The sequence below is a fragment of the Parambassis ranga genome, chromosome 10 (assembly GCF_900634625.1).
Source record: "Parambassis ranga chromosome 10, fParRan2.1, whole genome shotgun sequence".
In the NCBI taxonomy this organism is placed as follows: domain Eukaryota; kingdom Metazoa; phylum Chordata; class Actinopteri; family Ambassidae; genus Parambassis; species Parambassis ranga.
The window spans coordinates 9335026-9359577 of record NC_041031.1 but is presented as its reverse complement, the minus strand read 5'-3'; the positions used below and the strand labels follow the sequence as shown (position 1 = coordinate 9359577).

At 43.0% G+C, this 24552-nt stretch overlaps 2 protein-coding genes across 2 annotated transcripts; both read right to left on the bottom strand.

Annotated features, from left to right (window-relative positions):
* Positions 1-629: 629 nt before the first annotated feature.
* On the bottom strand, positions 630-10146 carry mtnr1c (melatonin receptor 1C). The gene is made up of 2 exons (XM_028415905.1): positions 9387-10146; positions 630-2840 (listed from the first exon to the last, which is right to left on the bottom strand). Exons 1-2 carry the CDS (start codon positions 9577-9579, stop codon positions 1975-1977), a joined length of 1059 nt encoding a protein of 352 aa, XP_028271706.1. The 5' UTR covers positions 9580-10146; the 3' UTR covers positions 630-1974.
* Positions 10147-12033: 1887 nt separating this feature from the next.
* neurl1b (neuralized E3 ubiquitin protein ligase 1B) lies at positions 12034-19946 on the bottom strand. Its single transcript, XM_028417039.1, has 6 exons — positions 19673-19946; positions 16158-16402; positions 15750-16083; positions 14117-14860; positions 13362-13487; positions 12034-12924 (listed from the first exon to the last, which is right to left on the bottom strand). The coding sequence occupies exons 1-6, from the start codon at positions 19698-19700 to the stop codon at positions 12677-12679; spliced, it is 1725 nt and encodes a 574-aa protein (XP_028272840.1). The 5' UTR covers positions 19701-19946; the 3' UTR covers positions 12034-12676.
* Between the last annotated feature and the right edge of the window lie 4606 nt (positions 19947-24552).

Below are 24552 nucleotides of genomic sequence, written 5' to 3'. Positions count from 1 at the left end.
TTAATAAACAAGAATACTAGCTTAGTTCATCCTCTGTTCTTCCCCTAACTACAATTTCTCCAATTCTTAAATCATTTAGCCTGAAAAGGGGATGCCCTGGGATTTGGATGTTTTTAGTCTAATAAACCCATCCTTGAAACATTTAGGGATAGTTTTGTCGAAGGAGTGAATTCACTTTTTGCAAACAAGGAACAAATTTTTTCCATTACACACAAAGACTGCTGTGATATTTCTTTTTCTTTTTCATGAATTAATACAAGCGCAGAAGAGCTTCTACAATCTACCCAGTGTGTTCTGTGAGGGCTTCATTGCTCAGAAGACACGCCTAAGGGTGAAACAGCATCATGGTGAATTAATAGGACTACATTCCCAGTGAAAATGAGCCTGAGACGTTCAGCAAAGGATGAAATATGAGACTCAAACTTGAAGCTTTGACTGAAGCGAAAATGTGTGCTTCCAAATTGGCACCTCACCCAGTTTTAATAAACCAATGCAAATCGTAGCGTTACATCGTTGGCAAATGATGTGGGAATAAAATAAAAGATCTTCAGTTAAAATATAAAATTAGATTGAAGATTGCATTCAAGGAACACAATAGTCATTGATGCTTTTCCATCATCAATCCTGTATTTAACAGCGCATGACATGGTAGGAATAAAAAATATATTTATTGTATTTTTTTACTATGTTTTGCTATGTTGTGTTTTATTTAATTGATCTGTGCAAATAGGCAGTGAGTCATTCTCATGCACATGATATACACATGCAAGGATGTGGCTGCAAAAGTCTTCCCCCACAGGCAAATAAGCTACAAGACCTGTCACAGAGGGAACACATACCAAAAAAAACAGAAAAAAGCGGTGCCATGTTTTCACGTGGGATACAGTTTGATTGATTCACTGCATTATTTATGCTTTGTGTGTGTGTGTGTCATTGGTTTTAGATGAGAACCAGGATAAGCAGGCCAAGTTTTTGCAAGCATGACGTGCACTGCAGCGTTCTGAAATAATCATGAACTTTTCGGATCAATACCTCACAAAGCAGCGATGCCTGTGTCGTACTGTAGTAAGGCAGAAAAATTAAGGAAGAGCCTACAAAGTGCGTAAATATTCACTAAAAGCATCGACGTATCAGTGTTCTCCACTACAATACCTTTAGTTTAGAAAATTGCGTACTTTGTGGCCTTATACCTTTGTCTTCTTGTGGAAATGCTTTGGGGAGCACTTCATTGTCAGACTATCCGATCTGACAAATGGGCTTTTCTGTCTTTGTCTGTCTGACATATCACAGCCTGCAGCTCGTCCAAGATATCCAACCACAAGCGCTCAGAGCAGCTGCACAGAAAAAGGCAGCGAGAGAAAGAAAGATGCCAGACAGTTTCATGCGAATTCTCCTCACTAAAAAAAAGGAAAAAATACTGGCACTGAGAAAAAAAAAAAACATATGTGGACACTGAACCTAAGAATGAAAGTATATGATTTTTGGTGACAGTCCCTGCACACTTGTCTTGTGGCCAAGCTGCACACAGAACTCACAGGAGAGCATGTTTTTTGTCTGCCTTACTACTATTAGAAAGTCTTATGAGCAACTGATCCAGGATGTCTAACTTTGCAGGAGAAGTATACACTTATATTTTCTGCATGAATGAACTGAAACATGGCAACAAAAAGCACCTTGTTGTGAGTGCTCATTAGAAGGAAACATTGCAGCGATGAATATTTTATTTCTCTCGGTACATCTGACTACCATCCACAATATCTGTTTTTCTCCTGCTTTCTTAACCGGCTAGCTCGGGTTGGACAGGATGTACTTTTGATGCTTTTTGAGGGAACACAAAAGAATAAAAGTAAAAACAGCAGCAACATCCTCTTTCTCCGTGTACGATTGCATCTTTACAACAGGACAACGATACACATCTAGAAAAGGCACCGGGTGAATCATGGCACACATCCATTTGCCCAGTAAAATGTGAGTTTATACATTTATCTCTGCTACATTATTGTTTGTTACAGCCGGTGAAGGCTTGCTCTTCAGTCCCTCTGTCGCGCACCTGGAGGTCTCCATGAGGAGCAAGCGTGGCACGCAAAGAGCGAGGAGGATCGTTTTGTACTCTTTGCGGAAGTTTTGGTTTAGCAGTCCATAGATGATGGCGTTGAGGCAACTGTTGAAGTACGCCATGAAATAGCTCGTGACAAAGAGCCACTCAGGTATGTGGGGTGCAACTTTTACAGGGTTTATAGCTACAGCCAGGCCTATGAGGTTCAGCGGCGCCCAGCACACTGCAAACAACACAAACACCATGAACATAGTCAGGAAGTTCCTCACGTCACTAGGTTTCAGTTTGGTCCTTTGTTCCGGTTTAACCCGGTGTTTCACTTGAATCACTAGCACCCATATCCTCATATAGCAGTAGGACACCACCAGCAACGGGATCAGAAAGTGAATAACCACCACGGAGATGGTGTAGTACGAGCTGACAGTCTGGGCAAAGGTGCAGGAGTAGATCCGAGGATCGTACTGCAGCGAGCCAACAAAGAAGTTGGGGACGGTGGCGATGGCGGTGAGCAGCCACGTAAGACCCAGGTAACAGCAGGTGTTCCTCAGGCTGTACAGGCGGTCGTAGTGAAGGCTGTGGCAGATATAACAGTAGCGGTTGATGGCGATGGCTGTGATGTTGAAGATGGAGCCGATGACGCTGAGGCCCATGATGAAGCCGCTGGCCTGGCAGTGCAGGTCGCCCATGGTCCAGTCATCGTGAAAGATGGCTGTCAGGACCAGAGGATAGGGGTACAGCGCTACCACCAGGTCTGCCACAGACAAACTCACCACGAAGATGTTACCTGAAGACACAGAGGAGGTTAATGTAACAGGCATAATTAAAGTATGCAGCACCCCTTTTCTTTTTCTTCCTGCTTCAGGATAAATTCCTTAAAATAAACTGGGTCACTGGAGATATGGTTGTGACTTCCATGCTAATAAAGCAGCTTCACTGTGCCATCTGATAACACTGAGTTACCGCTCTCCACTGCACAAATCAAGATCTAGGATCCAGCTCTCAACCCTTTTGTGACCCAGGTGACTTCAGATTGTTCCATGCACTCATTTGTGTAAATTGTTCATGAAGCACCAAAAGTTGTAAAAGTTTCCAGTGTTAGTCCACTGGTTTCTATCAGCACAAAGGGATAACAGTCACATGTGTAGTACTGGGAGCTAATTAGCAAAATGTTGCTAAATGTTATTAGGTATTTCTTTCCCCACATAAGAACTGTAAAGGAGCAGGATATTTATAGCAAAGACTTCTTTGGCAGGTCCATCCTAATAAAAAGGCTGAAATTCGTGCAGTTCTTGTTTTAAAGCTCCTTTGCCTCTGGGAGCAAAGGAGCTGAGAACATTAAGAACACCAGAGTTTAAGTACATAAAAAACTGGGACATGGGCGATTTTAGTGTCCGATTACGTTCAAACAAGTGTCCTGTCCTCCTGAGGTCGGGGCTGATGCTGGTCTGACACTGGATCTCCTCAGAAGACATGAATTATAGAAAATGACGTCTGATATTGTTACAGTGCAGCTGTTCTGGGTGGGGAAGAATAAAACAATAAATCAAACTGGAATGTTGTGTCAGATAAGAAGACAGATAACAAGAACATACAGCCACAACGCAATTCAATTAGCAAAATAAGCTTTATTAGTTTCCCATAAGTTCATAAGAGTCAATGTGTGCAATGAAGAGTGCATTCAGTTACACAACAGACCTACATCTCTTTACTGATGTGACATTTTACAGAAAAGTTGATTCAAGCTACAACAACAGAACATTGCATCACCAGTTAATGTGTGTAATGTGTTGTCTGTAAATAACACCAGTGTGTGTGTCAGACGTTGGTGTGATAAAAAAAAAAAAACATAAAGCACCTGAAATGTGGAGGCGCAGTCCTCTGCTCGCTCAGACAACAGCTGAAACAACAGCGCTGATTGGCAGATGTGATAGAAGTGGATTCAAAACACATGTTGGCCATCAATCCTCAGCATTCAAAGCCTGTAATTCCCCACACCCCAGGGACAACGCAGCTACAGTATGTCGTTTAGCAACCAATCTCATTTTAATCTACTTTCCAGAACTTGGCACACGGGGGTGTTAAAGAATATATTCAAACCTTAGCTATGATGGGGGAACTTCCCCCCCTTTTTTTAATTTAAAAGTAAATCAGATGTTGATTTGACATGTTTTTGTATTTTGTGTTTTTCCCAGCGACCTGAGTATTCACTCAAAGTTACAAAAACAGCACGAGCCTTCTCTCAAGCCTGCCGAGATAAAAATAAAAGCATTTGTTCTTCATCCTCGAGTCAGCTCAGTGGGCAGATCTGTCAGATTGTATTTGTGATGCTCGCAGTGCTCGCTGTGTGCATTTGTCATTGTGCAGAGGTTTGATTCCTCACTGACATCATGCGGCTCAGTGTTATCCTGTGCAGTGGCTGGACAGGGCATGCCCCCCCTCTGCCTCTCTCTCTTTCTCTCTGTTTCCATCAAGAGGATGAGGTAAGTGCTAAAACGCTGTTGAGAGGATTGCAGTGAAGCAGCCAGATTACTGTCTTTGTTTTGTTGACATAAACGATTAAAACATTGGAACAACCGTTGCAGCTCTCTCTGTTTAACTAGCTGACGTTCATTACGCCTAAACTCACAGCATCCTATTGCTTTGGTGTAAAACAGTCGGCCAGCATAATCTCACACCTGCACACAAGAATAGAGTCATGGCTGCTGACATCTCTGGGAGCTATTATTATCATGGAGAGTTGAATAGAGCTTAACCTGAAAGCGGATTGGTTACAGGCCATCAGGGACTATACTGACATGTACTCTTTAACTTCTGTGACACCATCAGCTCTGCAACAGATCGGATCTTTACAGAAAACTCTGGCAAAGCTCTGTCAAATGAAAAGCAGCATCAAATCAAATGTTTCTTTTAAGTGACTCCTCGACCACTCCGGCAAATCTCCCCAGTGTCGCTGTCTCTCTTTGTCACTTTTGAGGAAATGTAACATAAATTAAAAAAGCAGCTCTGTGTGAAAGAAAAAGAATATGTCACCAGCACACGGCTGCACAGCTGTCCTTTATAAAAACCTGATGTAAACCTGTTAAAACGGTCTGTGTATAAGCTTATTTACAGCACGCTGCTTCGTTCCAGCTGAGCCATTCTTGAATTATGAGTTATGCTGTACAAGAATAGGTGCATAATAAAGATGCAAGAAAATGAGATAAACAAACCGACTGGCAAAACAAAAGCCTGCCGGCCCAGTCGGTTTACACTCTCCCGACTTCTCATGGCTGCATGCACATGCGAATCTCAAGGGTTTATGTTCCTCTGTCAAACCCACCGCCTGTTTCCCATCACTCTCACCGCGCATACTGGAAACGTGATAGTCTACGCTTTTGATTCACCCTGGCTATATTTATACACCTTTGAAGGAAGCGTGGATTCATAAAAATGTGTAGGAGGGGCTGGCACCGCTCGAATCCGCCTGAATGTCAGCAGGCTTTATTACTACTAGTGCAATTTCCCAAATTAGATTCGACTTAGTCTGTCAAGTTATCATAAATACGCAGGAATAACCTTTTGGCAAGGGCAGCACTACTGATGAATTAGGAGTGACGATTTCATGAACTTGTGTTCAAGGGGCCAGATTTTTTTTTTTTTTTTTCTCAAACGTTTAACATTGAACTGTCATAAACAGCCTTTTGGTGATGCAGCCTGCTATGAGCCTGGCCAAAAACATCATCATCATCATCATCGAAGGCCATCCACAATCAGACCTACTGTGTCTGTGAAAATAAGACTCACTGGTCCAGACTGTCGGGGCACAAGCTGCGCCTGGTGCAGCAGCCATTTATTCACTGGATGATGATGAAATATGCAAAGATTCCCCAGGTGTGGTTATTACAGTCTGGTAATGTCCTTCCTCCCTGTTGCAACATGAGAAAACTAAATGTCATCTTCTATTTTGTCGTAGGAGAGAGAAGACATGTTTAATGTAGTGTGCTAAGTGATATTCCCCGTGGATCTGTGCTGTCAATTTAAATTGGCTTCTGGTTTGACTCACTGAGTCCAGTGACTCAATTAACCCCCCCTCTGGACGCTCCAGTTTTTTTTTTTTTTTTAGGTCCTACTCATGACTGAGGAGAACGACTGAGGGGATGCGACGCACGATTTAACAAAATTCAAGTCCATCCCTAACTTTACACAAACCCATGACCCACAGCTCCTGACACACACGAACACACACATTGACTCGTTCATTCCATCTGCTCCCCTTCATCCTTTTTCATTCTCTGTCCCGTTATCTCTCTCTCTCTCTCTCTCTCTCTCTCTCTCTCATGAGTGCATTTTGTGTGTGTATTTTTAGTTTGGTTAACCCCAGTGGGAAACTCTAATGTTAACACCCCATTGGCAGCCCTGTAGTGCCATGCTTTACACTTTGAAGACTTGCTGGATAGATCCTATTACATTTGCACACTTGAAAGAACCTGCAGACCTCAGAAAAATGGAACATAAGGTACCAGTTCTCTAACATATCGATGCATGAATATCATTTCACGCTGATGAACATGCATCCAACATGTGTGTGACTGTGTTTTGGAAAGGTGGGGAGGGGGGGGGGGTGGAAGGGGGGGGGGGGGGGGGGGGTTAAGTGGAGAGATACAGGGAGGCAGGCGTGCAAAGCAAGTGTGTTAAAGTGAAGCGGAGCAGAAAGGTCCTGCTGTTTGTGAGGAGGGGGAACCAGCAGTAACAGAGAGAGAGAGAGTCCCACTGACTTACTGGCTTCAACAAAAATATACATTCTGAGCATGGCTCCTGCTGTAAATCTAAATGAAACCTTTAGCAGGCGAACGGTGTGTTCTTGTGTTTTACTGCACCTATCAGCCTCTTCACATAGCAGCCATCTATCACAGAATTTTTACAGCAGCTGCACAGAGCTCTTCTGCTGTGTGTCCATTGCTTCCCTTTCGGAAACTGTGTACAATTAAACATTCATATAAAGTGAACCAAACCTATAAATAGCATGTTAAGAACAGAGAGGAGATTGTTGATAGGCTAACAGGGATAACAATTTCAGTCACATAAGGACACTTGGAAAAAAAAAAAGAAGATCAGGACAGTCTCTAGGCGTCTTCTGCAGTTTCAGGTTTCTACCCACAACACTGGGGAGGACTCTCGTGTGACTGGGACCCATCAGTCAGTCCAATTAGAGCAGGACTGACTGTCTGATGGGACATGAGGTCCGTAATCAGTGTAGTGTCCACAGTCCACATGCGTGAGTTGAATTGTTGAACAGGTCATTTACTTCTAACCTGTTGTTTCTGATCAGTGGGCTGTGTGATTTTTTTTGCAAACCTTATAATCAAATTATGTTTTGGGGCCCCTGGACTTCTTGCCAAACAGCTTTTGGCCGGTGCACACGGGGAACACATCGGATGTGTTATGTAATGTATTTGAAATTGCAATTAAAGGCCCATTATTCCAAACACTCAGTGCTCTAATCCTACGACTCATTCACATGTTCTCATTACCAGTGTGTTGTGATCACTCAGTTTTGTCTCTCGAAGACCCTCCTGACTTTTTTGGAGCTGGATGGGTGCAGCGGTCGTGTTGCACGCTGCTTTGTCTGCAGAAGCTTTAAATTCAAAGCAGCACAACATCAAATATCTTGTAGCACCTCTGAGATCAGTCCTCGGTCTGTGTGAGATAGAACTGAATATACATGTCACTGCTCTGTCGTGTTCTCAGAAAGCTGAATCATGAGATTTGGTCACACAGTTTATTTAAAGTGACACGTTCTTCGATGTCTCTTGTGGTTAGAGAATAACAATATGTAGTAAGTGTTTAAAGGCCTCTCTTTTTTTACTGTTTTTCTACATCAGGCCAGCAGACACGTGAAACTAGTCCATGTTCAGTTTAACTCATTGACTGATTTGTTTTGGGCGTGTCATTTTCTATACTGTAAGACAGAACAGACTTGAATATTAAGAGTAAGTTATGAGTCATATTCAAGTGTCCACCTTTACTACAGGACAACACATGTTTACAAATGTTTTATTTATCAGCCTTTTCAATTACATTCAGCTTTAAAGTTGAATAATTACAGGCATCACCACTTTGAGTGACACGTTGGCTATGTCTGCCCGCTTCCGCAGCTGTGGTCCATCTGAGCTCCATTCATGTTCCACTGCTTTGCTCACATTTGAATTAACTGGGAGTTATAGGACACTATGGACACTGCTGCCAGGACGGACATGACTGAAACCTATTCCAAAGAATCAAAAGTGTTTTTCATGAAGCAAAAAGAAAGGTTTGCCATCTTTACCTACAGAAGAAATGAGGCCAAACCAGGAGAACATATGAATTAGAGGAAGAAGCAATTTGTTGCTTGTAAATTTTTTTGTGAATGTATTTCCTAACCTCTTCATTTTAACATATTTATCTAATTTTCAATGTGACAATGTGACCATCAAAACTTAAAATTACAACTAAAAATAATAATACATTAACAATTCTCTTCTTCTCTGCAGAGCACCATTTTATCTATTTTATTAACCTTTAATTTAAAAAATAAAAATAAAAATCGCAAAATCTGTGGTTAAACACACACACAGACAAAAGTCTTTTTATCTCCTCGCTTGCAATTTAAAGACTCACAGAACTGGAAATGACAGGAGCGTCCATTTAGGTGCAAAGGTGCAACTGAATGATGATGCTACACTGACAGAAAAAAATAAAAAATGACAGGACAGCGGTCATAATAACTATCTTCTTCACCTTCAGTCTGCTGTCGGGGCAGTTTTAACGTAACAGGACGAAATATGTGGTTGTCTCTGACATAAAAGCTGCACAAAAGGACACAGCAGCTGTACAACAATGCCTCTCACCTTGGCATGCTCATGGGACACTACAGGTCCTGATATACAGTAGTGTAGGTGGGGTGGGGGAGTGATTTATTCTGGATGGAGGAACCAAGGATAAAGTCAGGTGGAAGGGGAGTGGGTGTTATTATTTATGAAGAGATATAAAGGCAGGCATGCAAGGCTGTGGAAACTCCATCACACTGAGAGACAGGAGAATGGCTTTAGGCAGCAGCCTGTCACACACAGAGGGGTCACAGGCTCCACGTTACATTCAGTCATTTTAGTTGTGTACCATGAGAGGAATGCAAGTTAGCTCGCAAAAGTTTCCCCCTTTGGCATCATGAATAAGTCCTTTGTTCAGCACATTTTTATAAAGCAGTAAAAGCGAGTTATTTCACAATAAAATCCATCAAATAAAAACATTTCCCCAATTTTGCATCTCATTTCACAAGCGTTTCAACAGTTATCACCAATCAAAATGTCCTCACCTGCATTCCTGAGCTTCTTGTTCCTGTAGACAGACAGGATGACGAGGACATTGCCCAGGATGTCCACCACGATGGTGAAGATCAGCACGCTGGCCAGCGCAGTGGACACCCCGGCGGAGGTGGCGCTCAGCCCGCGGTCGCTCTCGTTCCGCGTACAGTTCGAACCGTTCACATCCTTCACCTCCAAATCCATCTCCCCTCAGGATGCAGCGGCCATGATGGCAACACTCCAAATGTAGAGTTGGAAACAAACAAACACAGACTAAATATTCACAGGGACTTCACAAAAGGGAGTCTTGAACTTCTTGGGGCACAAAAACACACTCCTTCGCCTGTGGAGGAGGAGGAGGAGGACGCGAGCCATGGCACGATCATTAGAAGGGTAGCCTTATCTCCACTTTACGCATGCAGGGCAACCTAAGACAGAGAGATGGTAAAGCTGGAACAAAGCTCGTGTTTCACCGCGGTGTGGTCCTCATCAGTCACCGAGGCTTCTGTCCTGCTGCGCGCTGCTCCATTCTGACAGGAGAGCTCGTCCAGAAGGCATGTGAGCGCTCTCCTGTGCGTAATGGAAATGCGAGGATGCAAACATGCGGAGAGTCTCGTGTTGGCATAGAGGGCATTGATACAGAGGATATATCTGTTCTTTCTGCAAAAAAGGCAAGTTAATTATGTAAAATAAATCAGTCAGACTTTAGATTATAATAGCTTTCAATACTATAAGTAGCTCTGTAGCTGTGTGTGTGCGTGTCCTGACGCCCTTCACCGTGCCACTCTCATTTAACTCGCGTGAAAGTGGAGATCTGGTGAATCATTGCGAGGACAGCCATGGTTGAGGTATTTTTTTTTTGTATTTTTCAATTACAGGATTTGTAGCTGCAGCCACTAACAGCTTGCTTTAGTACCTCGGGCTTCTGGTGCACATGGAAATGGCGCCTTCATGCGTCTAACGCAGACCCTTACAGTGACATAGCCTACAACATAAAAAATTATGCATGCTTTGAAATGCTATCATAAATTGTGCATTGCTGGTGTTTTATGAAGCTATGTAAACCTGTCTGAATTCACAAACACAGCCTTCTAAGGACAAAACATGAAGTTAAACAATTCCGTCATTTGTTAAAAAAAATGAGCCAGCTGGAGCTGAGAGGGATGATGTCAGGGGCTCAGGTCCTGATTGATCTGATTTAAATAATCCAAATCACAAACAATTAGAAGACAAGAGAGAAGGTTTATATTTGTGAAGCTGTCTATTAGCCATCAAAGTACTTACACATCACATTTACTTGACCTATTATTGAAATGCCATTGCAGTTAACAGCTGCAAGATTTCAGTGTTTTGGGATCATGGTCTAAAAAGTGTATCTGGTTTCATTCATTTTGCTCAGATTACACTATCATGGTGGATCTAGACACCAAGATTTAGCATGCCAAAAGGTTTTGATGTGGTCACCGTGGTAATCCTTTCCAGTCCTGTCTTCACTTCTCCTTTCTTCTTCTTTTCCATCTGTTCAGTCTGAGACAGTTTTGTTTATTTGTATATTCTCTTTGCAATGCAATGTATACATTTTCCACCCCAATACTATTGATCTGCAGTCACTCTTCACTCTTGATATTTAACAGCATCACTGCACAAAAACTAAGTGGATTTCAGGTAATGAAGTTTGGCCTACGTCAAAGACACTCATATTCTGACATATGACCTGACACAAATAACAGCCAAACAACAACAGGGATGACTCTGCTCAGGTCACTGTAAAGTGATTTTCTGGTGTTAAAAAATATTCTGTCAGTCTGGAGTGAATCCATTTTCAGGTGAGTGTAACATGATCACAGTGAGAAATTCAAGCTTACGTGAGCCAGCCGTCTGAGAGCAAAGTATTCATTTGGGTATAATATGGTACAATAAGTACAAGCTGATACTGGCAGGAATGGTGATTTTTAACAACCCTAAAGTTACTAAAGGGAAATGAGGACGTGTGTGTGTTCAAACAATCATTCAAGTCATAGATTAAAGCACTTTTGTTTAGTCTCTAAACACTGAAGTGCAGTTTGGCTCTGGTCCTGATCTACTGCACTTTCAGCAGAAACCGACTCCTCCAGACATTTAACATTAAACACGTTTTTTTCTCACAGGTATGAGGTAAGATTTTTTTTTTTTAAATAAATTTTTAATAAACCTCACATCTTAAATTCCAATATGTGTGTAAAGCACCATGCAGCTAGTGTCTTTTTTTCACTTGTCTTCAGCAGAGCGGTTTATTGGATCATAAAATCAGAAAATGTAAGAAGTTAAATAGCTAGAATTATCAGGACTATAGTATATTTTTTTATTTAAATATGTCTATAAAATGTTTGCTAAATAACACTGTGCCAAAAACAAGTGATTCTTTGTATCACATAACCTGGCTGCATCAGATCAACAAAATGTATTGAACCAAAACAGAACCAGCGTCAGACATGTGACTCATATATGCGGCGCTTATTAATTACGCAGATCAATCTTTTAATCTTGATGACAAATGAATAAAAAATGACTTTTTAATATCCTTACCAAATTAAATTGCCCTTCTTTTTTTATGGAGGTACTTATTAGACGAGCATCCCTCATCTGAAACAAGACACACTTTAATCACACTTTGTCCACTTTTATTAAACTCTCAATGTGCAAAACCAGATTCCTGCATTTATTCCTTCCAAACACTTTCACAGTCACACTTTCTTTAAAGCACTGAACACACTCACATACAGTTACAACCTTCTTTCTACTTACTAATACAGCTTTTATTGCATAATCTGTGTGCCTTTTTCACTACAAACCCTCATACTGTACATTGAAAATATGGCTAGGATTGTTTTCGTTTTGTTATTTACTCGGACACGTAACGTGACAAAAATCTAAGGCACTAGAAAGTTGCAGATGATGGTCCATATATTCTGCTGAAGCACATCTAGGACAACAAGGGACAAAATATTCACAGCAGGCCTTTACTGCTCAGCAAACATGACATAAAAGACATCACATAGGAAACAAGAGCACATGACTCATTTTTTTTTTTTGCCAAAATACATGTGGTCGTCTATGAAGTCCGTGAGACGAGCTATATCACACATGAGGAGCCTTGTGTTGTCTCAACATTTGACTCAGCCATAAAAAAGAACTCTAATAGGCACAGTAATGTCCCAGTTAGGTGGCTACTCTCCATACAAGTCCAGCAAAGAGCCTGAGAAGATGCAGCAGGTGGTCTCCAGCAGCAAAAGTCACCTCACCTGTGTGAGCGTCTGAGCCTTCATGGCCGATATGTTTTGATCACATCTTTGATGGGCCTCCTGCATATCGGACAGCACGCGTTGAACTGTCTCTTCAGCTTGACCCCACAGTCGTTGCACAGGCACATGTGTCCACAGGTGTAGATGACTGTGTCCACCTCCTGGTCAAAGCAAATGGTGCATTCTCCATTTTTGCCAGCAGGGGGCAGCTCGGAGGGAGGGAGAGAGGGAGAGGTGGGAGGGCTGAGCGGGGAGCTGGGGGCCGTCACTGCAGGAACAAAACACATGGAAGTCTTAAAATGGAACAGACAGATCATTCTGCATATAGAAAGGTTTATACTCTTATTGCAGTGCATGTGGGTGTTGGTATTATAGCTTTTAATGAGCTATAATATCTGAAAAAAATACCTTTCCTAACCAATAGTGATCAATAAACAATTTAACATTAAAGTGTTAAATATTTTGTCTATAAATTTTCACACTTGATCAGGGAGTGGTTACAGATTGTCACTTTATTGCCAGATCAATTAATCATATTGGTATTGCAGCTGTATTAAAGTCACAGTTACACTGAACAAGAGCCAATATAAAATAGTTATTCTTCCCCAAGGCTGTCTCATCTCCGAACCACATGAACCTGATCTTGTGAGGCTTCCTCTATACATAGCAGTGTTAGGTGTATGCTGTCAACATTTGGCAACCAACCCAGAGAGGATTCAGATGCAGAGGAGGATCTGTTGACGCTGAACGCTAGGTCTGAGTCACTGTCATCCGGGCTGCTGCTCTGAGAAGTTGTGGGGGATGTGGAGGGAGGACTGGACTGCAGTGTTCCTGTGTCAAAAAAAATAAAGACACACACAAGATAATTACACAGAGGCATTCGGAAAGCTTGTCCGCTCTCTTTTAAATTCATATTTGTTTCTGCATGAGGAGAACATTTCTGTAGAGAATAGCTTTGTCTCATCCTGTCCAATGAGTATGCTACAGCCAGCAGCCATGAGCTTATATGTCATCCTACAGAGATTTAGTATTAGACTCCTGCAACACTGTCAGATTTAAAGGGATCAATTTTTTTTTACTCCACGCATCCCACTCAAAAACCTGGTGCCTACATTACTCATAAAGCCAGACCTGGGAGCCTGGATGGGCAGAAATGATGGTAACAGAATACACCCAGCCCTAACGCACAGAAGACACATTACAGGCTTGACTAACGGTACAAGTAAATGTTGGGAATTATAGGTCATATTAGCACAATGTGTTTTTGATTTTTTTTGCTAACATTAGACAAAGCTAACACAATTAGTCCGACTTAGTGAGGGTGAATTGTGTTCTGTCTTTAAAGAGCCAGTCAGAATCTGTGTTCATTTTTTCTCATTTGGGTCAATAAACTCATAATCAGTGACACGCATACAGGAAATGACTCTTGATGCTGTGACAGTGGATCTAAATGCACGTACCGAGTATCCTGAGTCTGTTGATAGCTCCGTGCAGGGTGAAAAATGCCCAAAGGACCTGAGAGGAGTCCACACAGAGCAGCCGGCCCCGCCCCACTCCGTTCAACCCGTGGTGCACCTCTCCGTTGGGCAGCAGACTGAAGCTGAGCCTGTCTCCGGAGCAGGGCATCGGGAAGCCCCGGTGCATCACCCAATATTCTTTACGGTCCAGGAGAACCTCAGGGTCTGCTGGGAGGTCAGTGACATGTAGACTAGCTGGGTCACATGATGTCAAACCAAAAGACAGCCCACCAAAGAATGGCAGGCCCAGGAGGCCGATCTCCACGTACAAAGTCTCACCCACATGAAGCGGCCGGTCACTGAACACCAGAGTCCGACTGCTGTCCAGAAAGTGGATGCAGGCGGCTGAACGGTCTGCGGAGAGAATCACGTCAGAGCCGTGGATGGGGTGAAAGTGCAAGTCATTGTCCAGCGGGGAAGGATGTGCCAGGATCATCCTGGGGGTGTTGTATATAATGGACGCAGAAGAGGACGGCGTGGAGGAGGAGGGAGACGTGGAGGAGAAGCAGGGGACGAGCTGAGGGTAGTTACTGAGCTGGAGGTTAGCCATCTTGGCAGCGGCAGCCTGGTTGTTTTCCAGCTGATTGTTGCTGTAATTGGCTGTGTCATGGCTGCTCTGGGGCAGGTAGGCACTCAGACGAGCCTCACTCAGGCAGCTGGATCCCACACTCTCAGCAAATGTGCTGTCTGTCGAGGGAAGAAAAGGGACAAACTGTATCATATGATCTGTCCCAGATAAGCTCAGGCACCTTGCCGTTTCACTCGAAAGGATAATGAACAATTAACAGAAGTCTAAACCTGCAAAGAGGCAAGAGAGCAAACATCTCTTTCACATAGCAAGCTGTTTGCTGTTAAAGTGTTTTTTCAGGTGGACACAGCTCATAAAAGTACTTATTCTGATAAACTTCATTTAACATTCCCCACTCACTCCCAAATTTCATTTCTTTTCTTCACTGGCTGGAGCTCTCTTAACATGCACAGGATCCTCAGCACTGCTGATTTCTTCTACATCTCAGAGGCTGATATAAACAACTCTGGCTCTAGTAGTCCTCCTTTGACTTATGGTACGTTCCTTTAGTACTATTTCTAGTGATGCTCGAGCAGTTGAGTGCACCGGCCCCTCACCAAAGCTCCTGGGATCTGCCGCCTTGACCAAACAAGGCCATGGCTCCTGTCAGACTGAAGATAAACACACCCAGTGAGTACGAGAGGGGGAGGCCATGCGTAAGGGGAGGAAAGTGACAAAGCGCGGGAAAGTGATCATAAGAGATTGAGGAAGAAGATTGGTCAGCAGTGCCGGTTCCTTTTTTTTTAGTGTTGTGGGAGAGGCCGAGGTGTTGAGATCGACAATTTTGTCACTGAACACTTCATCACTGCGTCAACGCAGGCTGCACTCCTGTGCTGCAGAGCTTTAAAGACTCAAGTCAGCTGAAAATACATTTCCTGAAATTTCAGAGAGCTATCAAAAGACATAAAATGCATAACTCAGCACTTTGTTTGAATATTTTCCTTTCTGAAGACGAGCTGCATGGTTTCCTCAGACACGACATTAACATGAAGATAATAAAATGCTCACCAAGCAGTGTGACCTCTTGAGTGATGCCATAGATATCGATGATGGCCCAGAGTGGACAGCCGATGCTGAGCCCGCAGTGGAAGAGGATGGGCTCTCCTTCATTGATAGTGTAGAACACTCTTCCATGGCGATCGGCCCAGAATGCCAGTACATTGTCCTTCAGGGCCAGTCTCTCGGGCAGAGCTTTGGCCCAGTACCCGGGCCGTGTCACCAGGTCTGGGCAGGCGTACTTGGGGATGTCTGTAGCAAGCAGTTCACTTGGGTCCAGACTGGTAAAACCAAATCGCAGAGCTCCGCTCCAGCCAGTGTGCACGCCTGTCAGGCGAAGGCGCACCTGAAGACATGATATAAATGTAATCCATTCAATCTCTCAAGTCTTAAAAACACAGTTAAAACATTGAAACAAACCTTCTCATAAAGGTGTACAGGTCGATGGCTGAATGTGATGCCATTACAGAAGCTGTTCTTGCGAGTGGCACGGCGAAGCTGTCCATCCAGCCTGATGTTCTTGCCTTTGGCGTGCGGGTGAAAACGCGGTGACTCCATGTTGATGCTGACCGGTGCAGCAGAGGTCCTCCTCTCCACACCTGCCCCATTGTTAGGCACGGTGTAGTACTGCCTGCTGGCCACCGAGCGGGGTTGAAGAGTCGCATCTGTGGATGGAGAACCACCAGGGGCAGAGAAAAAGAGAGAGAAAAAGAAAGCTATCAATAATTCAGTAAAGTCAGAGAGTGTGGTATGTGAGGAGCAGGTCTGCTTTTGTGTGACACAAGCAAGGTCGGAGAGCTGTTTGTGACACCAGCTGTTGGAAAAAGAGAAACATATCAGCACACAATAAAGGACCAGCAAGAGGCCCATGGCAGCTGTTTAAGGAAGGCAGAGGCCAGTTATGTAAAGACACCAGACTCACACACTTCCTTTCACATTATAAATCTGAAGCGTCTCCTTTCAGCACGCACATCTAATGGTCTCTTTTAGCACATACCCCACATTTACAGTATAAAAAGCCAGACTGTCCTAAATCAGTCTTCTCACCACATCCAAATTTAGACAAAAACTCACGTCCATACATCACCGTGAAACATAAAAATAGAAAAAATCCGGCTAAGGTAAAACCCAACACACCCAATACTAATATTAGTGCCATCACAGGAGGGAGAAAATATTACAAAAATCAACAGAAGTTGACAACAGATGCGATAAGTCTTCCTCTTATTTATGGGCTACACACACCCTTTAGGCCTACAGCATAAACAAACCCCGAATAGCCCCTTTCATTCCTCCACAGTTATCTTCACAAGAGGAGGATGAATCACACAGAGCCTCGTCAGTATAGAAATAACCAGATAAAAGCCTTAACCCTTCATGTCTTCTTCACAGGAGTCAGAAAAGACTTTCATGACAAAACAAATGAACAGGTCAGAGCTGAACGCCGGCCTAAACGAGACCCTGATGGGTTTAATATTTAGCAACGGGTGAGTGTTTATGGTATAGGCTGGCTGAAATTCAAAATTCAAAGGCAGTCTGTGTTTTGTTTCAGAGTGCTTACATTTGTGTTTAAATAATGTAAAGACAATAACTCAGTCAAATGTTCCACAGTACATTTCCCAAATTAGACATTATCACTGATTATATTCTAAACTCTGAAGCAGCAGCATGAACATCTGTAACATCTCAAATGATGTGCGGGTTCCTTGTTCCTTTCCACTCTGGGAATTTGCCTTTCAAGTGTGTGATATTATTCTTGCCGGCTAAACGGAGAAAAACATGTTGGGGCTTAGCCTATGTGGGCCTTATAGGCTCAACTTGCGAGCTGTAACAGAGTGACATACTGGGTGTCGACAGTGATTATAGGCACTTGTTTGCCATTATTAGATGAAAGGCATGGCACAACAGGTCACGCAACGAGGGACAGCTCACAGCACGATCAATGTCAGCCCTCGAACATGACATGTGCCACAAAGCTCTCATATTATGGAAACATCTGCTTATCTGTACAGAAAACAGAATAATAAACCATTTCTAAAGTTAAACGGTGACGGTATATATAAAATGGACTCTGACATCCAGCAGTGCTTTAAAGTGCATATAGTCTTTATTGTGTTCAATTTTAAATGAGGTTTTGTTTTGCTTGGCACACATGAATGTGACACATTGCACACTGTTTCCTGTAAATCCTAAAGAAAAAAAAGCCAAGTCGGCTCTGATTGGTCGACTAGTCAGCATTCGCTCACGCTGCACTTCTGGTAAATGAGAGAATCATGCAAAATTAGCATATACGGCCCTCAGTGCAGGCTAATTCACTGAGGTATTAAAAATTAGCTGAGTAAAAAATAAGAGGCACAAACCAAGGGCTAGCCAACAACGGCTTATAGCCAGACTGCCTGTTTTCCACATCACTGGAGACAGGTGAGGTTTTATAATGAAGCAAGGCGGCATACAGAGGGGGCTGGTGTGTTTTAAAATAAAACTACAAAGTGAAATTTGCACTAAAGCCATTTTATAGATAATAAAGTGGGATTCAGGAAACACAGTGATCAACGCAGCTGATCAGATAATCACGGTTGTTAATCCAGGCTGAGCTGATGCTGAGAGAAAACATACACGTGAAGTGAATGCTTTTAGCAGCACTAACGACACTTGGCTGATGTGGATGGTGTCTCCCTGTCTTTTTCCTAATGAAATGGAAATGCTCAAATAAATGCAATCATAAGACTGCACAAGACACACAGCTGGGCCGAGAAACGCTTGTTCCAAAACTGATTATGCGCATTTGTCAGCGTTATCTTTGGCCACAAGATTATCAGGCCCTTTGTTCTCTCACAGCTGTGTGTGCTCACACTGTAACACATTCACTGAGCAGGACAGGAGATATTGAAGAATATAAGGTTCAGGTTTGTGATTAAAAAAAAAACACCTCACAGTGTCATCACACCAAAGTCTGCCAAATCACTGCATCTCTAATGTGGAAGCAGATATTTTTAATTCAGTGTTAATAGAACCCACGCTGCTGCCGCTCCTCCATGACTAAACGTTCTCCAGGACAAATCCCATGTCTGCTGCTCTGGTGGTGGCTGCAGCCACATCATTTAGCCGGCGAGTGGGTCTGTTGACGTTGGTAGGGCGTGGGAGTGTGACAGACGGTAAATCTGAGTGATATGGAGAACTCATTATCAAGTAATGTGCTCTAGGTGTCATGACAAAGAGGCTCAGAAAGTGGCATTCTGAGAGCTGATAATGACAGCTGCACACAGGCTGACAATCAAGTCACAAGCAGGAATGAATCACTTGAGATGCTATACTTTATATAACTGCTGATTATAGCCAGGAAGGACCTCAGTGCCAAGAAGTATGGCCTACTTTGAATGTTTGTCTCACTGTGTCTTCATGTTGTGTGATGAGTTTGTAAAAGCCAGACCCTCAACAGAGCAGCAATGAAGCACAAAGAAGCCATTTAATGAGCCAAGTAGAGTTTGACACTCTCATCCAAGATGATGATGACCGGATGACACTTTGCCCACATCACGTGTTTCCCTGATAAATGGCATCAAACTGATCAGTTTTATTGAGGATGAGATCTTAAAAAATAAAACAAGACTTTTTAATAATGTAATTTGTTTTACATTATAGTGACAGACGCTTCTGTTTGAATCTAACGCATGAATCCTGGGAACAGAAGTGCATGTGAAGCTGGAGAAACGCGGCTGCTGGAGCGCTTTGCTCCCTGGGAATCACGCTCAGCTCCCCCGTGATGGGAAACGCGCCTCTACGCAGAGCGAACACAAGTAGGACAAGCCATGTGTATCTCAGGTTATCAAGCTGCTTCACACACGCACGCATTTTGTGTCTATATGTGTCTGTGTGTGTATGAGTGTGTGCGTGCGTGGTAGCGTCGCGAATCATAAATGAACAGCGAGTCTCACCTATGGGTTTAGGTGGTGTATTCCCCATTATATCCAGAAATTCCGCGCACCGGCTGACAACTTAAATCCGACCGCAGTGTACCTGTGGCCATCCATGTATCCTTGATGAGTGTCTTGCTTGAAGAGCTTCGAAATTAGTATCAGTGCCTTCAAAATAATTGCGCTGTATACTTCCGCGCTGAAGCATGGACGCGCTCTTCTTAATGTCAACCCCAAGCCGCTGCGACAGGCAGACACCTCCAACTGGCGCACAGCAGCCCCCTCCTTTCTTCAGTACGGGCTCCCCTCTGCACGACTTTAAAGACACAGTAGGCAGAGGACCCCCCTCCCACCCACACACCCACTCCCTCCTCAGAAGCATCACACAGCCCCTGAATAATTAATTCAGTAATTCACTCAACGCTACCATGAAGTTTAATAAGTGCAGGGTTTCTTCCGATCTAAACTGTAAAATGATATTTGCATAAAAAGCGTGTAAAGCAGCTGACGACAATAATCAATAAAAGAGGATTGCTGTTGATGGTTAACCTCATCTGACTGCACCCATCATTGGTAAGGTGATCAGCCCTGAGTGAATCACACACTCCTATAGCGGGCAAACAGACAAGCTCTGAACACTTTTGATAGCGGTCCAAGCACCATATGAGGAAATCCCCTCTTTTCCCACCCTATCCTCTGCCCTCCCACAGCCTTGACTGCAGGTCTTCTCTCAAGCTGTTTCCTGTCTTCTGGACCACACTGCTCTCTGAGGAGCCATGGCCTGCAGGGTTAGTAGGAATGAGACCATCAGTGAAAGCTGGGATGCCACATCTCCCAGAGAGGAGTGTTAAGAGAAGAAGAAGAAGCCCGAGGTGCTGCTGCTGCAGCTGTATGTCAAATACTCAGAAACTGAAAATGTAGGAAAACATCTATATGTTGCAAACAGACACTGCTTCAAGGAATGTTTGCGATGAGTTGCAAACCACAGATTGCTCTGACAACATGATCGTATATGATCTAATAGACTTTGAGAGCAGACATGTGAGAGTTTGGGTGAAGGCATGACGGGAACTAAATATAACTCACAGACAAAAGCATTTGTTTCTACCTCTTCAATGCTGTTTGTTTCAGCAGGATATGGTGACTCCTTATATGAGCCGTGGCTGAATAGTGTTTGGGGTGAAGCAAAGCAGAAGTGAAATTCCCTCCACCCCAAACGCCCTCGCCCTTGACTCACACAGAAAGAGCAGAAAGAAAGGGGATTAACACAGGAAGTGAATCTGAGGCTGCAATGAGCTCTGCAATCAAGCCTTCCCAGTAAACACAGCAGAGCTGCACTAACAAGTGCTGCATCCCCCCTGATGCTTGCTGTACTGCTGTGAGTTCAGACTATGGGGTGTTAATGAAAGCATAATGATTGCTGAGCTGAGTTCAGTCTACAGGCGCAGAACTGTTCTTTTAGGATCGTCATTTAAGACACCGTTGGGTGCCTGTAGAAACAATCCAGAGGAATGTTAAAGGACTAGTTGGACTTTTTGGGGAACACATGCGTGCCGTACCCTAAAGTATGTCAGTGTCAGTCCTTTCGTCCATTAAGGCTCCAGTGTTTACATGTGACAGAGTCCTCTAGGAGGAGACATTACTATCACACTATCAAATGTTCCAGACCACATGATACTACTACCTTCAGAAGGACAAGCAGCGATCATTCCCTAATGTTAATCTTTTGTTTACTATTGTATCCATGACAACAAACATGACTTCCTAACCCACAGATAAACCACTCAAAGAAATGGTTACATGACACACATCCAAAGGGCCAGTCGGATATGTGGTGGGCCGGAAACAGACAGCTAACATGAATTACCACAACATTTGTTCTTGTGGTCTGGTGGGAGGAGCCAGAGATGTGGGTCATGTCCTGGCTCTCTCAACGGTCCTGGCTGTGTCAATTAGACTGTGAGAGCTCAGATAAAGGTGTAAAGACTTGTAATACTTGTGTGTTATGGCACGACTAACGTTTGGGTGGATTTCTGTAACTTAAAGGTAGGGTAGGAGATTTTGAAAACTCAGTGAGAGTCAGCCAGATTTTGAAAGTAAACACACGCCCCTTTCTCTCGGAGCTTACACTAAAGCCACGCCTCCTAACCAGTCTGTGACTTCGGCCATCATGCACGTACCTCTCTGATGCGCGCAGAGCAGGAAGAGAGTGACAACCAGCCAACTATACGCTCAGGGGCGCCTCGCAGGATTGGCTGATGTTTTTAGCGTTTCATAGCTTCCACAGATGATTAATATTCTTCGTTTTAAAGCGAAACTGCAGAACTAATGAGTTGCTATCAGATTGTAAAGAGAAGTTACACTAATTAACAAAAAGTGCATCAGAATGAACTCTCCTACCCTACCTTTAACACAAAGATAATTGAACATACTCTGACTTTAGGAGTGGGATGCTTCAGCTGTTAGTCAACACGTTCACTCTGTGTGCGTAGCCCAAGCTGACTAATTTGACTGCTGACATCGATTAAAACACAACAAAGGGCTGATTGGAGCACCTAGCTGGGCTAATTAAACGGGGACAATATCCTCACCCTCAGTTGGTAACACTATGTGACAGACTGCATCAATGCCTGTCAGAGGAAATTAAAAGCTGTGATGGATGCTTTGCTGAAATGTAATGCCGCAAACAACATCCTTGTTCACTCTGTGGACTGGTTTCAGATGTAGCCACCAGTCAGTGACTTATTTATACATCACTGAAGGTTCAACTCGTTAAAACTGAGCTAACATTTCACTTATGTGACCACAATTAACAACTCGCTAGTTTTAAAAAAGCGATAACAGCTGGTGCAACCCAGTCCAGCTGAGAGGTGACTTCAACTTTCATTTAAATTGGCACTTTCAGCTCATAGTTTCCAACAGTAGAACATGCAAACTGGCACATTTTTCTAGATGTTTATTAGTGGTGTGACAATGTTTAGATGCAGATCGTAGCTTAGCAAAGAGGCATCTTTTTATATATATATCACTGGAAACAAACAGCAATAGCGTGCTCTAAAATGAACCATAATGCATACTGTCCCCCTTTTGCGTATGAAGCATCTGTGATGCAGTGATCTCACGAGGGCCCCTACAGCGAATAAAGTTATTTCCAGAGAAGGAGGGCAGACATGCCTCGTTTGCTCAAGGAAAGTTGGCTCAGAGCGCTGTGACTGCTGCCATGTGGAGCAGAGCAGTGACTGCTCCTTGGATAACAGAGTGTTATATTTGCAGGATTTTAATTCTCTCTAAAGATTCAAAGGCAGTGCAGAAATGCTGAGCAGATGGCTGTTTGGGAAGGTTTGTATGTGGTGGTCTTAGTATCAGGAGGGGAGGGCTGCTGTCCAAACCTCAGCCACTGATCTAATGGATGAAGTGAGTCATACCCACCTTCAACGTGAACGCAACCATCTCCATCAAACGCACATGGGCCTGCACAATGAGCCACATTCATACAGCAATGTTTTTCTGGTCACCTCTTTTTGTTGGTTTTCTACCACAGTGCATTCACATCTGTTTTCAATATGCACTCCTGTCTTTTGATTAGGTCAACTCTTAACAGGCCATTGGAGTCAAGCACCTGCTTTTCAAAAACTCAGCGAGAGTTCAGCTGCTGCCAAGGCCATTGTATCAGTAAAAAGTCTCTCACGTAGATGATGAAACATACAGAGCTGGGAAAAAAAAGTTTTGTTAATCAAAGCAACAGAGCAGCGTTCGCCTTTAATTGGAGCCATTTTAGGGGGAGTTCTTGCCATGTGCTCAGTGCCCTCACAGATTGTTCTAATTTGCAAAATCCTCAGATCATAAGACTGAATGCTGTGGTAGTCTCAAGCAGACAACATGAATCCATGCTTGGTTTCACTTCTGCAATTTCAGATTTCAGTAAATTAAAAACACCACTGTGTAGTGAATCACTGGCAAGTGGTGTAAATTGGGAAAACAAAGCCCCACTGCTGCTGCTGCACACACAGAGCACAGTGTACTGCAGTGCTTTTTTTAAATTCATGTTCTTGCCATAACTGTGTTTTTGTATCTGAAAGGAATCACCTCCATAAAACATTCAATCACTGCTGCTCCACTGTTTAAAGATACAGCAACAAAGTGGTTCAGTTGTCATGGAGATACAGTAGCTGATCATTAGCTCAGTATCTCCAACACAACAGAGAGCCCACTGATGAAAGAGGTTAAAAAAAATCTAACAAGTAAGCGGACTTTGACTTGAGAGAAACTATTTTCATGTGATGTCTGGTTCTGATCATCTTCACATAACTAGATCTTTATTTCCAAGTAACTTCACTTTTTACAGTTCGTTATTTATTTGAAAGTAACATGGACATGGACATACAGTACTGATACACTATTATTGTTTTTAATAATAATATATTTAAATATATAATAATATATTTAATAGCATAAATAGAGTTGCCATCTACATTGCTGGACTGTAGCCATGTACTGTATATATATATATATATATATATATATATATATATATATATATATATATATATATATATATATATATATATATATATATGTGTGTGTGTGTGTGTGTGCATTCAGCCTCTGATGACATCACATGGACATGGATATGTCATATTCACTTTGGGACAACAAAAAACATTGTCATGTAAAGTTGGACTTTACATGACTAAAGTCCACAGCTGGAACAGAGGACGACACATTGTATAATCCTAGCAATGGACAGAGATATTGACGGCACTATGAAGAATTTCCAGATTCATTTTTCCATTGGAGGAGTCTAAATCATGACGTTACGTAACATGCCAGACCCTGACATGAAATGACCCCTGCTGGTCCAAATACAGTTTGGGAAAAATGCTCGAAACTTGTTTTTTTCT